Here is an 18,262-nt window from a genome sequence, read left to right on the forward strand (position 1 = left end):
GATACATATGTGTATGGTGTGTGCATGTGTTTATGTGTGCGTGTATGTGTATGTGGTGTGTTTGTGTGTGGTATGTGTATGTGGTGTATGAGTTCGTGTGTGTGTGTGTGTGTGTGTGTGTGTGTGTAGTGTGTATACTTGTGTTTATGTGTGTGTGTGTATAGGCATGTATGTGTGTGCGCGCATGTGTGCATTTCCCGAACAAACAACTTACAGCCACGTGACACTGAAGCTAGCACCCCTGACTCTCCACAGTCGGAACAATGAGCCACAAGAGTCTTTTTCTTTTATTGATGAAGATACAGATGTGTCTAAGAAGTGCTTGTGAGATGGGTGGAATGTACCTTGAGCATCACTTAGTGCCTTTCTCTCATCTTTCACCACCACTTCCAAATCTTCTACTCTGCGCAACTCAAGTTTGGATCCACTCTGTGACTGAGAAGGATCAGCAATCCTTCTGTTAGACATGCTGTGCTCAAACCGTCCCTGTCACTGAGAGACACAGGGGTCCTGTCTCAGTCACCCTGTCACTGAGAGACACAGGGGTCCTGTCTCAGTCATGTTCTCTTTGTCCCATTGTCATAGGATTTATGCAAATGATGACTGATTTTATTTCAGAGAGTTCTTATCTACAGGTTAACAGGTTTATCCTAGTCTTTCCCTAAAAATATGACTTAGCATATATTTTTAGCCTGTTATGTGTCTGAGAGGCTTGTCAGTGAAATATTAGCCTCTCACAAAATTCACTGAAGTCACATTAAATTTTCTTTTAGAATAACTTAAGACATGTAGAGATTGGGGAAGAAACAATCCCACAAACAATGGATACTTTTCAAATACTAATTTCTCTATCTTCTCCCTGTCTTATGAGTGAACTATTTCTCTTGCTATTTTGGTGAAATTAATGTATAAGAATCCACTAGTAAATATTTGATATCCAGGATTGTTTTCTTTCTAAGGCTATAAAGGCCAAGAAACCACTCAGATGGAAATGGTTATACTTGGGCTTTCTAAGTTTTTACTACACGTAAGAGATAAATGATTGAAAAATACACTTGTGTTATTAAAAAAAATGAAAGGAAGGAAGAAACAACATGCTTGTGACAGAGCAATCAGCCTATACATGGTTAAGTGAAACTATACTCACATCTTACTAAGGAGCCTGAGATTTTTTCTCTTCATTCTTTTATTTTTGAGATTATAGTATAATCACATCATTTACCCCTTCCCTTTCCTCCCTTCAAACCATCACAGTTACCACTCCTTGCTCTTTCAAATTCATGGCCTCCTTTCTCATTTAATTTTTTGTACATGAATAAATGTATATGTATAAACATACATATTCCTAAATATAGCCTGCTCAGTCTGTATGTTGTTACTCATATGCATGCTTTCAGAGGTGACCATTCGATTTTGGATAACCAATTGGTGTTCTCTTTCCTAGGGAAGACTATTTCTCTTCAGAATTCCTTAGTTGCTTGAAGTTCCTATGTAAGGGTCAGACCTCATGGGCTTTTCTCCATCTGCTTTGGCATGTGTATTGTTCTTGTCCTTGTTCAGGTCATGTTTAAGCAGTCATGTTGGTGAGACTTATGGGTGTAGTTTCTGGCATTACTAGCAGATACAATCTCCCAGAAAATTCCCCGATCCTCTAGCTCTTATAGTCTTTCTGCCCTTCTCCCATGGTGTTCCCCGAGTCTTAGATGTGGGAGTTGTTTTCTAGATGTTATCTACTAGGATCGGGCTCCACAACTTTGCATTTTGTTTGGCTGTGGTTTTCTGTAATGGTCCTCCATCTATTTCAAATAAAAGTTTCCTTGGCCGGGGATGAGGACCACGCTTATCTGTGGGTATAACAACAAATATTTAGAATGTAGTTAAAGGTTATGCTAGTTAAGTAAAGTGGTAGTTGTAGGTTCTTCTTCAAGATCTATGATGTCACAAGCCTGAGTAGTTGACTAGGCTTCTGTGACCCAGAGATTTTTTTTAATAAGATTTATTAGCACTCTTTATGACAAACTCAGTATTTATTAAATATTATTTTTTTCATCTAGTAACTTCATATTAATCTAATAATAACCTACAAGTTTTTTTTTTTAACCACAATCTTCCCCCTTCCACTATAATGCTTTACAATATACACCATAAACTGTTGGTTTTGATGAAATGTAAACATGTAAACCAGCAGTTTAGGGAAATATTTTGCTTTTATTTTGATGGAGACACCAAACTTTAAAAACTCACTTAAAATTAATGGGAAATTAATTTTCCAAGAGAGTTTCACCATGTCTTTATTTTAATAGTGAAAATAATTGCCTAGTTTGCAGGGCCATAACTGATTGCCTGTCTGGGCAAAATCACTGCAATTAATTCTGTGCCATTCTTGTTAATATCATTCGAATCTTTGCTTTAAAATCACAGTGGTGCCTGGGAAGATGCTGCAAAGTCAAAGACAAGCATGACCGTGACAGTATCACAGAGGTTTGTTGATTTTCAAGAGAAAAACAAACATGGAATAAATTAAGTCAGGTTAAATCACACAGCTGTAAATCTGTGGAACCCATTTCCCTCTCCCCGGTGTGAAATCCTCCACCTGTGTGAAAAAGGATCCGTTCTCTGAAACTTCAGAGATAAGAACACGATATGAGAAGAGGATGTCCCACTTCCAGTAGCCACTGCCCAGCCAGAACTGAGAGCATTTCCCCAGTCACAGCTTGTCGGATGTTCACAGGATCTGCTTGGTCTCTGGAGGTAGCTGGCAGGAAGAGTGAGTTGGAATTTTTCCTGATCTACTAAGAATTGAGTTTTCTGTCCCTTCCTTACCTCTTAGCGTAGTGACTATTAGATGGCCAGTCACAGGTATTCATTCAGTGAAAACTGCAAAAAGTTGTTGCCTAAGAATAGCTGTATCTATGGAATCTTGGCCCATTTATGTCTTGGATGAATTTTGCTTTGAGTGCAAAAACTGTTCAATGATTTGTCCTCTTTTTTTTTTTTTCTGAGAATACCATGCTTTTTACTTTAGCTTAAGCTCCTAGTACCAAGAGACTTTATTTTCCTCTTCCTTTAAAAATAAATTTCATTAGTAGAAAAAATTGCAAGTAAGTAAAAAACATCATACAACACAATTAACCAGACCCAGTCTATACAACTCAATGATATTTTATGCAGTTAGAATAGGCATTTGGCGGAGCTTCACGTTAAATTGTACACTTTTATTATTGAATATATTTTATACACTTATCCGCCACCCAAGCCCCCCCAAAATCCATGACAGAATTTGAACTAGAAAAATAATTATAGTTTTATATCCTCTTTCATCACTTGTGTTCATTATCTGAATTCAGTAGCTTCCTCATCCCCTTATATTAGGCCTTTCTTGTTCTCTTTTCTTCATGTGATACTGTACCCACATGTATGTGTATATATATATATATTTGGCTAGATTCCACATATAAGAGAATAAGTTTTTTTTTCTTTCTGAGACTGTGTGACAGTGCTTCTTTTGAATTAATTTCATTTTTTAAAGAGACAATCATTGATGTGTTGAACTATAGATACATATAACCACCATATAGAGTATGGTGTCTTTTTTTGTTTGGGGGTTTGTTGTTGTTGTTTGCTTGTTTGTAGTTGTGGTTGTTTTGACATTACCACCATCCTTCTCATGGTTAGCAGTCACGTTCATTGTCTTGGATGAAATTTCCCATTTAGTGAAGAGTGGAATGTGACAGGTGGCATTTGAAGTGTTAGCGATGGTTGACTTGAGGCAAGAAGAATCAAGTTTAAAACAGAAAATAAATCCAGCATTTGCTTAATAATTCACTGTTTGCTGCAGTAGACTCTTATCTGGCCACCCACATTCATCTGCTTGCTGACGTGGCTTCTGCTTCAGTTGCAGAAGCTATTTTTTGCACCTTTTGTGTCTTCAGAGGAACCGAGTGGGCCTACTTGCTTGTAATGATTCATATCTTAAAGTGCACAGGGTGTCCTGAAGTTCTGCTTCAGGGATGCAGTCAGGTGGCAAGGGGTCAGGGAGGAGGGAGTGAAATCCCTTTAAACATTTGTAAGAAGTGGTCCAGGAACAAGGCACATTTTGACAATTGGGCTGTGAGTCTTTAGTACTTTTTGCAAAAGTCTTGGAACTGTCTTGGCTGCAATACAGACAGTGTTGTTGTGGTGGTCTTAAATAGCAAATATACAGTGTCCATCTGTGGGTATGATAGTCAGTTTCTTTTAAGACAATGTTTTGCTCTATAGCCCAGATTGACTATTAGAATTTAGTCACCCTCTTTCCTCAGCTTCCTGACTCCTGGGATGGTTGGCCTGCAATACCACACCAAGATGTATAGTCCTATTTTTTTGTTGGCCTCTTATGCGTAGAGCCATACCATCTCAGATGATTAATTTGTATATTCAGGTTAAGTAGTTTGATCTTCCTTGCATTGATTTAGATTAGACTGAGATAAGTATGAATTTAAAGTACAACGGAGTCCTTTTCTCCACTTACACACTAGCCTCCACGAAGGCTTTAGATTTTTTTTCTTTCTTGGTGTTGGATTCCTAGTTAAGAAATTAATTTTAGCACAGAACATAGCAGCTGAAAAGAGGAATTTTATGAGGTTATCTGAGAATATGAAGTTGAGCTGATGACTCTCCATAAAAGCTCTGCAGGAATTGTCTGAAGCTGGAAGGTGGTATGGCAGCCTGGACTGTGGTGCCTCAGCTTTCACATGCAGTGCTTTATATTTTGATTTGATTTGATGTTGCTCATATGTGTGCAGATGCGCAGGCATGCTTGTGCATGCATGCATGCATGTAGAGACATGCTTTTGGTGTCCTTCCTTAGGCAATATCTACCTTAGTTTGTGAGACAGTCTCTCCCTGGCTTGGAATTCACCTAGCATGATAGGCTGGCTGTCTAGTGAGCCCTGGAATCCACCTTTCCCCACCTCCCCAGTATTGGGATTACAAATGTGGACCACTTGGGTTCTGGGGATGCAACTCAGGTCCTTATGCTTGCCAGGCAAGCACACTATCAACTAAACTATCTCCCTATCCCCAGAATATTAAATTTTTTTTTTTACTGTAGCATTGTTTTTTTTTAAATTGCTTGTGCTCTGTTACAAGTAATTCCCTCTTAATACAAGTATTCATCCAAAGATTTATATTGTATTAAAACAAAGGAATTTTTTTATGAAAAAGTGATGTTTTTGAGAGCTATAATCCCAAATTTTATTTCTTGAGCACAGGCAGTTCCTAAGGGTAAAGAATAAGCGAGCACATTAAGTTATCTGTAAGCATCAACATCTTAAATGTTCTTGTTCATCCTCCAGATTCCAAGAAGTTGTGCATGAGCTTCAGTGGAGACAGTTGGGAAGCAAAGACACTTGTGATGCAGTTTATTGATATGAGGATAGCAGGTTAATGGTTAAATTTATTATTCTCTCCTATCAGTTTTACATGTAACTTGAAGAGCAGTTTGGGCCTGCAGTGAACCCCTACACAAACTTCCTGGACCTGATGGGTGTAGTCCATTTCGATAGAAGTATGCTGTATAGCTTTTGATTCTTTTGATTTTCATGATAGGCCCATCTGAGAGTACTTTTTCCCTGCTGAGTTTATTTCCATGTGAAGTTCCTAGTAATTCTTATAGGAATAACTTTTGTAGTATGATGGGAAAAGACGTCACTGGAATTGTGAAATCACAAGTATGAAGTTACAGACCTTTTATGATAGTAGGTGAGAAGCACCATGGTAGAATCAAAGTAAGTCATAGGTGTCTTGACTACATCTTTAGCTATGTCCACACTGCAGCCCCCTTGGGAAATGATGGCTCCGTTTCCTCTGACATTCTAACATGTCAATTTAGACTGCAAGCATGTCAAAGTACATCAAAGTGCTGTCGTAGTGGTGTGACTTTCCCAGAGTTGTTCCAGTTATTTGGTAGGGTTACACAAGATACATAGTACTCTCCTCCTATTGGTCACACACCCATCTTAAGAAAGACTATAGGTGTTATTGAGATTTTTGCTAAAGGCAGTGCTTTTGCATGATTTAGCTTCCAGGAAAGTACCGTAGTAAAGTCATCTCATGGGAATCTGTGTTCATTTGGACGCTGGCACTGGTCATATTGTTTTTCAGAGTTCCTTTCTCTCCCCCGGTCCTTCTGACCTTGCTGCTCTCTGAGCAGTGTTTCGTCAGTTGTATTGTAGCAGTTGGTGGAGACACAGGACGCCTGCATGTAAGCAGTTGTGATCCTGTGTGTGTGTGTGTGTGTGTGTGTGTGTGTGTGTGTGTGTGTGTGTGTGTGTGTTGTCTCTTCTCTAGACAGGACCTCTTGTAGCCCAGGCTTCCCTATGTAGCAAAGGATGACCTTGAACTGCTGACACCCCCCCACCCGCCTCCTGGTGCTGGAATTACATAGTGAAGGACACTCTGCCTAAGCTTATGTCTCTTTCTTTCTTTCTTTCTTTCTTTCTTTCTTTCTTTCTTTCTTTCTTTCTTTCTTTCTTTCTTTCTTTCTTTCCTTCCTTCGTTCCTTCCTTCCTTCCTTCCTTCCTCCTTCCTCCCTCCCTCCTTTCTTTTCTTTTCTGTCTCCCTCCCCCTCTCTTTCTCTTTCTCTTTTCTTTTCTTCTCTTCCTCTCTCTCTTTCTTTTTCTTTCTCTCTCTTTCCCACTCTCTCTTTCCTTCCTTCCTCCTTCCCTCCCTTCTTTTTCTTTTTTCTTTTTTGTCTTCCTCCCCCTCTCTCTTTCTCTTTTCTTTTCTCTTCCTCTCTTTCTTTCTCTCTTTCTTTCTTTCTTTCTTTCTTTCTTTCTTTCTTTCTCTCTCTCTTTTCCTCTCTCTTTCTCTCTTTCTTTCTCTCTCTCTTTCTTTCTCTCCCTCTCTCTCTCCCTTCCTTCCTTTCTTCCTCCTTTCTTTCTCCTTCCTTCCTTCCTTCCTTCCTTCCTTCCTTCCTTCCTTCCTTTCTTTCATTTCTTTGTGTAGCCGTGGAGCCTGTCCTGGAACTCTATAGACCAGGCTGGCCTCAAACTCACAGAGATCCACCTGTCTCTGCCAGCTCATAGGTTTTCAAAAATATTTTATTAATGATCCATAGCAACAGGAAAGTCCATACACTTGTTTACAAGTACAGAGCCACTCAATTCTCCAAAACAATAAGAACAGCACACAATATCTAAGAAGCCATCTTGATTTTAAGCAGTGTCTTATTAGTACAATATCAGGGCAAAGAGGCTGAGCTTGTTACCTGCTGTCCTTTCGCTACGTGGGATGAAATTATCTAGTGATGGCCACTCGACCTTTGCTACCACTAAACTAAGGATTAATTTCCTAAGGTAAACTTTTTCCTGAGATACTGTTTTTCCCAGCCAAGAGCAATCTGGTAGGGTGGGTCTCCACCCCTGAGCAGAGCCACCCTGCCTGTCTCGCTGCCTATCTCTCCCTTTCTTTCATGCTGTGCCACTTCCTTGGCTCAGGTTTCCTTTACACACACACACACACACACACACACACACACACACACACACACACATACACACACACATACACACACACATACACACACATACACACACATAGACACACACACACATACACACACATACACACACACATAGACACACACACACACACATACACACACACCCTGAAACAGCCATGTGGAGATGAATACCCTTTCAATATCACCATCTTCTAAAAAGCGCCGCTGTCAGGCAGGATGGTTTGTGGCGTCCCTGACACAAAGACACCTTTCGGCTGTTACACTATCCACAGGAACCCCTAAAGCCATATGCTATAAATTTCATCCTCAGAGCACTGAAAACACTGGGGGAAATTTTAAATGTGGATGTGAGACTGTGCTTAGAATATCGAGTCCTTTGTTGGCAGTGGGTGCCAAAAATGACTTTGTGTGGGTTTGGTTGCCATAAAAAGAAATCCCAGTGAATAAAATGATAACTAGCTGTTTTCTTTTCATATAAGAATTGCTCTGCTATTGAATTTTTTTAGCATATTAATCGATTGGGGAAAACTGGTATTTATATTCAACGTGCTTTTTGAAATTATGAAAAATGGATGTATATGATCATAAATAATCTAGCTGTAACTAATGACATTGCTATAGAGCTTTGTGGCTTTAAGCAGATCTATATCAAAAAAGTTAAACTAAAATCCTAATATATGCAATGATACATTTGGTAATTTGAAATAATATTAGGTCAGAAAAATATTTTCCTGGCCTCAGTGATCCATTTGATGTGCATTTTCTCTCTATTATAATCTCCTCCCTAATATACTCTCCTATCATAAAATGTTTCCCCATTTATGACCATCATCATACATTTTATTAATAAAGTACAAACCAATAAATTTATTTATTTATTTTAGAAAATTAAACCTCTTAGTGAAAATACCAGTTAAGAATAACAACCAAAGACATGTCTTTATCAAATGCTAGATAGAACTCAGAAAGCTTTGGGTTTTTTTTTTTTTTTTTTTTTTTTTTTTTTTTGGTTTTTCGAGACAGGGTTTCTCTGTGTAGCTTTGCGCCTTTCCTGGAGCTCACTTGGTAGCCCAGGCTGGCCTCGAACTCACAGAGATCCGCCTGGCTCTGCCTCCCGAGTGCTGGGATTAAAGGCGTGCGCTACCAACGCCCGGCCTGCTTTGTGTTTTTTTAGAGTGAATTCCTTTCCTTGGCTTAAGTGAGGAAGAACAGCACAGAAACTTTTTTGAGTCTACCCAGAGCCTGCTTGGGTGTAAAGAAAAAAGCTCCACCACATGGGGTCAATGGCCAGTGATGTGCATCATTTCGATTACATTTTATCTTCATGTCCAAGAAAAAGCAGCTCAAGACAAGCACTTCCTAAAACCCTCCATGTCTGTAATATCCATCAGTGTGATCCTGAAATTCCCTGAGGGACCAGTACTGCTTGCTGGCCCTCTCCAACCTCTCCCAGTCTCAGAAACTTCCAGGGACTTAGGAGCAGCAGTGAATGGAAGGCTACCTAAAAATAGTGCTGGGGAGGACACTGGAAATTCAGATACGTATAAAATCGTATGATTGTATGTAAAGGGTTTGTATGGAACAGGACTTCTTCCTAACTCCATAAATATAAATCTCTCTCTCTCTCTCTCTCTCTCTCTCTCTCTCTCTCTCTCTCTCTCTCCCTCCCCCCCTCTCTCTCTCTCTCACACACACACACACATGCACACACACACACAAACACTCATACACACACTCTGTGTGTGTGAGTGTTTGTTTGTTTGTAGTGTGTGTGACCTCCTGTGCCATGCTTTTTTACATGGCTGCTGGGGGACTGAACTCATGTTCTCATGCTTGCCAAACACTCTTTCTTCCTTCTGAGTTGTCTCCGAAGCTCCCTCCTTAGTCACACTCTCAAGCGTTTCGCTGAAATGAGAAGAAGGCGGACTGTGCCTTTAGAAGAATATGGATCAGCGCATCTTGTGCTAGGAGGTCCATTCTTCCTGAGGGACCTGGGAGTCGGAAGGAAAGTCTGGGAAATGGTGTTTCTGGATTCAATCGTGGGGCATCCCAAGGAGCTTATCCAGAAAGTCTGCTGTTGAATTGTATATGACACTTTCCCTCCGCTTTTTGAAGTCTATTTTCAGAATAGGCTTGGTTTTTGATAGGAGTTTTATTTGGTGTGTTGGGTGTTTTGTCCTCCGTAAGGATGTGTCTAGTCACTGGTATAATAGTTTTAATTGGTTGCTGTAAAACGAAATGGTAACTGTCTGATTTAGAAAGATAAGTACCTCATTGTCAAATGAAAACATGAGTACATTATAGTCTTGTCTTTTCATAAAAATCTGTCCTTATTTCACTTGAAGTTTCTGTTATAGCAAAATTACATATTGTATGTCATCCAAAGAATGGGAAGTGATAAATGCTAATTTTCACTTCTGGGGTTGATATTTTCCTTTAAAGTAATGATCTTCAAAGAACAAAGGAGAGCGATTTGTCTTGAATGTTTCCAGTGTTCTCATAAGGCACTGCCTAAGTCATACTTAGAACACTATTTAAATTATGGACATTTCACCCTAAGGAGTCACATTTGTGGCTTTTTTCTTTATCTCCAACCTGCAAAGGTCAGATATTTGCTTCTAGAACATTTGAAACTTGAGGGTTTCAAATAGTGACAGTGATTGAAAGCTTGGAGGTACATGAAAATACTTAGGGAAAAAGATGGAAGATGGAGTACTTTAAGTTGTGATGAGACATAACGGCAAGTGTACATGAGACATGTGGTGGTCAGAGGTCAGCCAAGCTTGGATTGGACTCTAGCTCCTGCTCTCAGTCTCTCGATGTCTTCCTCCTCCGCGCAGCAGATGTGAAAGTTCTGTAGTCTGGAAGTGTCATAGACACCTAGTGAGATAACATATATGAAATCTTTTGAGTTTTACCTGTGTTGGTGTAGAACAAATACATAGTGATTGACAGCTACTGTTGTCATGGCAGCTTGACTTTTCCTCACCTGAAGTGCTCAGGACCAGTACAAAGTGTTAGCTCTTTCAGAAATTCTGGAATATTTGAATACACACACCATACACTCACACACACACACACACACACAGAGAGAGAGAGAGAGAGAGAGAGAGAGAGAGAGAGAGAGAGAGAGAGAGAGAGAGAGAGAGAGAGAGAGAGATATCTGGGAATTCAAGTGTAAATTCATTTATATTTCATGTATGAATTATACATATGGCCTGAAGATAATTTTATATAATATTTTTAGTGTATCTGCTTTTGAGTGCAACTTATCACATGAGGCCAGGAATGAAAATTTTTACCCCTTGTTATCATGTTGGTGCCCAGAAGGTTCCATATTTTGGAGTGTTTTGAATTTCAGATTTCTTCCAAGCAATGTTCAAGCAGTGTTAGCGATGGGGCTGTAGTCATTGATCAATATAAATATAAAATATTAAACCTGGAAAATAAATTGAAAATTATTTCAAGCTCTGAATCCCAATTGAGGATGTGCATACTTCTTCATGAATCACGGGCAAATTCTACTTACATTTTAGAGGGTGATTCTTGCCTCTCAAAGTCCCAAATAGGTTTTATCTACAGGAGTCTTAAACTATTGAACTAAATCTATACAGGTGATTTGAAGATCTGTTTATTGTAAGCATAAGGCTTACTACTCTAGGATAGCACATTGTAAAATAATCTTTGTTGTTGTTTTAGAGCATATAACATCCTTAGTGCTCATCCTTAGACTCCCATCCTTGGTGCACTGAACATTGTCTTTGTACAATAATGCTGTAGTTTGATGGGTTGATAGGTAGTTTTTCCTAATGGTGTTTGTTTTGTATACAGGACTCGTCAGGACAATCATGCCCATGAAAACTCTAAACTCTTCAGGTAACTTCTTCATTTTTAAATGACCCTTTAAACTGTCCTCCAAGCAGCCTTTGTTTTCCAGATTATGAAGGTTTTAGGACTATTCTGTTAAGACACTTTGATATGATTTCACCAAAGTTCTTTGATGATCTTTGTATCTTCTATCTATCTTTGATCTAGCTTTGCTGGTTGCTGTTTTCAAGCTATAAACATACCTATGTGTTGTATTAACATATTACATAAAATCCCATGTAGTTATATTTTGTTCCACATGCATTACATAAAATTGATTGTTTATTATTTACTTTTATATTTTATATTAATACAGATATATAAGTATAGTTTATTTTAAGTTATAGAGTTACATAATGTACTTCTGCATGCAAGCAATAAAATTTGGCTATAAAGAGCTTTCAAGTTTCTAACTAAGGTTTTAAAAATCATATATTATAAATAATATTTAACAATACACTGTCCTTCCAGTGCTTTGGGATGTGGATGGTGGATAGAACCCAGGTCTTCATTGATGCTAAGCATGTTGCTTTGCCACTAAGCTCAGGCTTCACATTTGCTTCCTAAACAAAATCAAGGAGTATTTATGAAATTGTCGGCACATTGGCCATGGTAGAAATTTATACTTATAACATAATTATGGGTTTGAAATTCATATCATTTACTTAGGTAATTAATGCAACAGCTATAAATAACTTATTGGAATGGAAAACATTTTATTTTATCCAACTTCAGGCTTATTGTTCTTGCTATCTTATTTGGTGATTCTTATGACAACTTGTTTTCTTGTCCTTCAGGTCATTGTACATTAGTGAAGCTGGCTGTTGAACTTTGCTGTAGTTGATGGGCAAAATTTCTCCTGGACTATTCCGCACCCTAATTTCATCCTAGTTGAAAAATATTCAAATGCCATAAGGAACCTTTGTAGCTTTGCACTTTGCTTTCGAAGATGGACATTTCTAGGATGGAGAGAACTGTACTATAGCTTGGTTCAAGGACATTGCCATCCAATGCCCACTGACTACAGTGTGAATGTGGAAGGTTCCAGAGAGAGGGAACAATCCACAAGTTTGCAGACAACCAGGAACATGGAAGCAACCCAGATTTAAAAAGCACAGCTTTGGAGACACTCCATGAGTCTGCTTGGCTTCCAGGCAAAGTAGCACTTAAGACCTTGTGTAACAAAATGGACACTGGGGATACAGCTCTAGGACAAAAAGCTACCTCAAGGTCTGGAGAAACTGACAGTGTGTCAGGTAGATGGAGGCAGGAACAATCAGCTGTTATTAAGATGAGCACTTTCGGCAGTCAGGAAGGACAGCGGCAGCCACAAATAGATCCCGAGCAAATCGGAAATGCAGCATCAGCACAACTGTTTGGTGCTGGGAAGCTGGCCTCACCTGGCGAGGGGCTACATCAAGTCACAGAGAAGCAATACCCACCACACCGTCCGAGCCCCTACCCATGCCAACATTCCCTCTCCTTCCCTCAGCAGTCATTGCCACAGGGCGTCATGCACAGCAACAAGCCGCACCAGAGCCTAGAAGGCCCTCCCTGGCTTTACCCTGGCCCCTTGCCATCTGTTGCCTCTGAGGACTTATTTCCCTTCCCTATCCACAGCCATGGCAGTGGCTATCCTAGAAAGAAGATCTCAAGTCTCAACCCTGCTTACAGCCAATACTCCCAGAAAAGTATTGAACAGGCGGAAGATGCTCATAGGAAAGAACACAAGCCCAAAAAGCCTGGCAAATATATCTGCCCATACTGTAGCAGGGCGTGTGCCAAACCGAGCGTCCTAAAAAAACACATCAGGTCCCATACTGGTGAGCGGCCATACCCATGTATACCTTGTGGTTTCTCTTTCAAGACAAAAAGCAATTTGTACAAGCACAGGAAGTCTCATGCCCATGCAATTAAGGCTGGATTGGTACCTTTCACAGAGTCATCGGTATCTAAATTGGACCTCGAGGCTGGTTTTATTGATGTAGAAGCAGAGATCCATTCGGATGGCGAGCAGAGTACAGACACGGATGAGGAGAGCTCTTTGTTTGCTGAGGCTTCTGACAAAATGAGCCCTGGCCCTCCCATCCCATTGGATATTGCTAGCAGAGGTGGCTACCATGGGTCCTTGGAAGAATCCTTGGGCGGTCCGATGAAGGTGCCAATTTTGATCATCCCCAAAAGCGGGATCCCACTACCTAGTGAAAGCTCTCCGTATCTGGGCTCTGACATGCTCCCAAATCCGTCTCTGAATGCGAAGGCTGATGACTCTCACACGGTGAAACAGAAACTTGCACTACGGCTGTCAGAGAAGAAAGGACAGGACTCTGAGCCATCCCTCAACCTCCTGAGCCCGCACAGCAAAGGAAGCACTGATTCGGGCTACTTTTCTCGCTCAGAAAGCGCAGAGCAGCAAATAAGCCCGCCCAACACAAACGCAAAGTCTTACGAAGAGATCATCTTTGGAAAATACTGTCGGCTCAGTCCGAGGAACACACTTAGTGTGACTCCCACAGGTCAGGAGCGCACCACCATGGGGCGGAGAGGCATCATGGAGCCATTACCTCACGTCAACACCAGGTTGGAGGTCAAGATGTTTGAAGATCCTGTCTCGCAGCTGATTCCCGGCAAAGGAGACATGGACCCTGGTCAAGCAAGCATGCTGAAGCCCACGAAATTCAACACTGAGTGTAGGCAACCCCAGGCCATCCCATCATCCATCAGGAATGAAGGAAAACTTTACCCAGGAAACTTCCCAGGCAGCGGTCCAATTCTTTTAGAGGCGCCCGTGGACTCTTCGCCCCTTATTAGAAGCAACTCAATGCCAACTTCCTCAGCCACTAACTTAAGTATCCCTCCTTCTCTGAGAGGAAGTCACTCGTTTGATGAACGGATGACAGGGTCAGACGATGTGTTCTACCCCGGCACTGTAGGCATACCTCCTCAGCGCATGTTAAGACGACAAGCGGCATTCGAGCTGCCGTCAGTACAGGAGGGGCACATGGAGTCTGAGCACCCTCCCAGGATGCCCAAGAGCCTTGCCAGCTCATCTCTGAAAGAAAAGAAATTGGCCCCTGGAGACAGGGTTTGGTATGACTATGATGTCTGCCGTAAACCGTATAAGAAGTGGGAAGACTCCGAAACACCAAAACAAAGCTACAGGGACACCTCTTGCTTAAGTTCTTTCAAGCACGGAGGAGAATACTTTATGGACCCCTCCGTACCATTGCAGGGAGTGCCAACCATGTTTGGGACTACCTGTGAGAACAGAAAACGCAGGAAAGAGAAGAGTGTAGGGGATGAGGAGGATGCTCCCATGATTTGTGGTGGCATGGGAAGTGCTCCCGTGAGCATGATGTCTTCCGAGTATGACCCCAAGATGCAGGAAGGAGGAAGGGGTAGCTTCGCCATGACTGGCCACGAGAACCTTCCTCATGGTCACCCTGAGCGTTTTGACCCAGCTCGACCCCAGCTGTCATCTGGAAGTCCATCTCTTGGGTCAGAGGATTTGCCCTCAGCTGCTGATCCTGACAAGATGTCAGACCTGAGCAGGAAGCCTCCCGGAAACGTGATTTCAGTGATTCAGCACACAAACTCGCTGAGCCGGCCCAATTCCTTTGAAAGGTCCGAGTCAGCGGAAATGGTGGCCTCTACACAGGACAAGACCCCTTCACCCTCCGAGACAGGTGACAGTGAGATTATGGAAGCCCCTATAAGCCCAGAATGGGCCCCTCTAGGAGATGGGGCAGAAAGTGGAAGCAAGCCAACCCCGTCACAGCAGGTGCCACAGCCTTCCTACCATACACAGCCCAGGCTTGTTCGCCAGCACAACATCCAGGTTCCCGAAATTAGAGTGACAGAGGAACCTGATAAACCTGAGAAGGAGAAGGAGGCTCCTGCCAAGGAGCAAGAGAAGCCTGTGGAGGAATTCCAGTGGCCCCAGAGAAGTGAGACCCTTTCCCAGCTCCCCGCTGAGAAGTTGCCTCCCAAAAAGAAACGCTTGAGGCTGGCAGACATGGAGCATTCCTCCGGGGAGTCCAGTTTTGAGTCCACAGGCACCGGCCTCTCTCGAAGCCCCAGCCAAGAAAGCAACTTATCCCACAGTTCCAGCTTCTCTATGTCCTTTGAGAGAGAAGAAACGCTTAAGCTCGCCGCGCCCCCTAAGCAGGATGAGAGTGGGAAACATTCTGAGTTTTTGACTGTCCCCGCGGGTACATACTCATTGTCTGTCCCAGGTCATCACCACCAGAAAGAAATGCGGCGCTGCTCCTCCGAGCAAATGCCTTGTCCTCATCCGACAGAAGTCCCAGAAATACGAAGTAAATCATTTGATTACGGGAATCTGTCCCACGCTCCGGTGTCGGGAGCGTCCCCGTCCACATTATCACCATCCCGGGAGAGGAAGAAATGCTTTCTGGTGCGACAGGCTTCCTTCAGTGGCTCCCCAGAAATCGTCCAAGGTGAAGCCGGTGTGGACCCCAGCGTCAAGCAGGAGCAGATGGAGCAGCTGCATGCTGGCCTCAGGGCTGCCTGGTCTTCTGTGCTCCCGCCCCTCCCAGGGGATGATCCAGGCAAGCAGGTGGTCGGTCCCTGTGGCCAGTTGAGCTCAGGGCCACCACTCCACCTTGCCCAACCACAGATCATGCACATGGATAGTCAGGAATCTCTGAGGAATCCATTGATGCAACCAACGTCCTACATGGCCAGCAAGCACTTACCCGAGCAGCCGCATCTGTTCCCACATCAAGACACAGTCCCATTTTCTCCTACCCAGAATGCCTTGTTTCAGTTTCAGTACCCGACTGTCTGTATGGTTCATTTGCCAGCTCAGCAGCCTCCCTGGTGGCAGGCGCATTTCCCACATCCCTTTGCCCCGCACCCTCAGAGCAGCTACAGCAAGCCTTCTTTCCAAGCTGACATTCATTCTAGCTACCCCTTAGAGCACGTAGCAGAACACACTGGAAAGAAATCTGCTGACTATGCACATGCAAAAGAGCAGACTTACCCGTGTTACTCCGGAACATCAGGGCTACACTCCAAGAACCTCCCTCCGAAGTTTCCGTCAGACTCGAGCAGTAAATCCACTGAAACGCCCACCGAGCAGCTTCTTCGAGAAGATTTTGCCTCCGAAAATGCCGGGCCTTTGCAGTCCCTCCCGGGAACGGTGGTTCCAGTTCGGATCCAGACCCACGTTCCATCCTACGGCAGTGTCATGTACACAAGCATTTCTCAGATACTGGGACAGAATAGCCCCGCGATTGTCATATGCAAGGTTGATGAGAATATGACCCAAAGAACACTGGTAACCAACGCAGCCATGCAAGGGATAGGACTGAATATAGCCCAAGTGCTTGGGCAGCACACAGGCTTGGAAAAATACCCTCTTTGGAAAGTACCTCAGACCTTACCTCTGGGCTTAGAATCCTCCATCCCCCTGTGTCTACCGTCCACCTCGGACAGCGCAGCCTCTCTTGGAGGAAGCAAGAGGATGCTGTCTCCAGCCAGCAGTTTGGAGCTCTTCATGGAAACAAAGCAGCAGAAACGGGTGAAGGAGGAGAAGATGTACGGGCAGATTGTGGAAGAACTCAGTGCGGTGGAGCTAACCAACTCAGACATCAAGAAGGGCCTCTCCCGCCCCCAGAAGCCCCAGCTAGTGAGGCAAGGGTGTGCTTCGGAGCCAAAGGATGGCTCCCAGTCAAGGTCATCTTCCTTCTCCTCCCTGTCGCCTTCCTCTTCTCAAGACCATCCGTCTGCCAGCGGGCCTTTTCCTCCCAACAGGGAGATACTTCCGGGTTCCAGGGCACCTCCACGACGGAAGTTCAGCGGGCCATCAGAAAGCAGAGAGTCCTCGGATGAGTTGGACATCGACGAGACTGCCTCAGACATGAGCGTGAGCCCTCAGAGCTCTTCACTGCCCACTGGAGGCAGTCAGCAGGAAGAGGAAGGGAAGACCCGCAAGCTGCCTGTCGGCATGCTAGTTCACATGGCCTCTGGTCCTGGAGGAAATGTGGCAAATTCCACCTTTTTTTTCACAGACGTGGCAGATTTCCAGCAGATCCTTCAGTTCCCTAGTCTGCGGACAACAACTACTGTGAGTTGGTGCTTCTTAAATTATACAAAACCCAATTTCGTGCAACAGGCCACCTTCAAATCCTCAGTTTATGCTTCATGGTGCGTTAGTTCCTGTAACCCAAACCCATCAGGATTGAACACCAAGACCACGCTGGCCCTTCTGAGATCCAAACAAAAAATCACTGCAGAAATTTATACTCTGGCTGCTATGCACAGTCCCGGAACTGGCAAGCTCACATCCTCCAGTGCTTGGAAGCAATTTGCACAGGTAAGGACAGACCCAAGGTTAGAAGGCACAGTGTGTTAAGGGTCTAATACCAGGCAGACTGTACAGTGAAGGGTAGAAGGTCTAAAACTTAAAACATAGTAGGGGATATTCGGTAATCTGCTCTTACCTAGAGATGGAGAAGCCATAGCCTGCCCTGAGCTCTGAGGGCTCCCAGGAAAGCCTCAAAGGATGGCAGTGCCTCCTTCATCCCAGACATGGGAAATTCTGCTACTGGGACTAATGTCCATTGGTCCTCCTGAGTGATAACACAGACGTGAGGAATTCAGGGGCTTATGAAATGGGAAAATAAAGATTGGGAAAGAAGTATGAAGGGTGTTGGAGCTCAGATTAGCAAATGCCATCAATGATCCAAGGGTGTCTTTGGCTGAAATTTATATTCTATATATCTTTTTCAAAAATGACTTCCTCCAGTTATTATTATTGGCTGGTTTGCTCCTAAACAGTTAGCCCTTACACATAAAAATTTAAAATATGAATAAACCAAATTAATAACGAAGAAAATAGAGATTTAAAGAATATATTTCTCATGT

At 42.9% G+C, this 18,262-nt stretch overlaps 1 protein-coding gene across 9 annotated transcripts in view; it reads left to right on the forward strand.

The window, feature by feature from the left end:
* Hivep2 (HIVEP zinc finger 2) overlaps positions 1-18,262 on the forward strand; it is a 192,674-nt gene that overhangs the window by 159,521 nt on the left and 14,891 nt on the right. For all 9 annotated transcript variants that reach the window (XM_028861448.2, XM_028861455.2, XM_037200461.1 and 6 more), the window contains 2 exons: positions 11,336-11,380; positions 12,169-17,711. In XM_028861448.2, the coding sequence (XP_028717281.1) occupies positions 12,558-17,711 (5,154 nt within the window). In that variant the 5' untranslated portion in view covers positions 11,336-11,380; positions 12,169-12,557. The remainder of the gene's footprint in view (positions 1-11,335; positions 11,381-12,168; positions 17,712-18,262) is intronic.

The sequence above is a fragment of the Peromyscus leucopus genome, chromosome 8a, assembly GCF_004664715.2.
Source record: "Peromyscus leucopus breed LL Stock chromosome 8a, UCI_PerLeu_2.1, whole genome shotgun sequence".
Classification (NCBI taxonomy): domain Eukaryota; kingdom Metazoa; phylum Chordata; class Mammalia; order Rodentia; family Cricetidae; genus Peromyscus; species Peromyscus leucopus.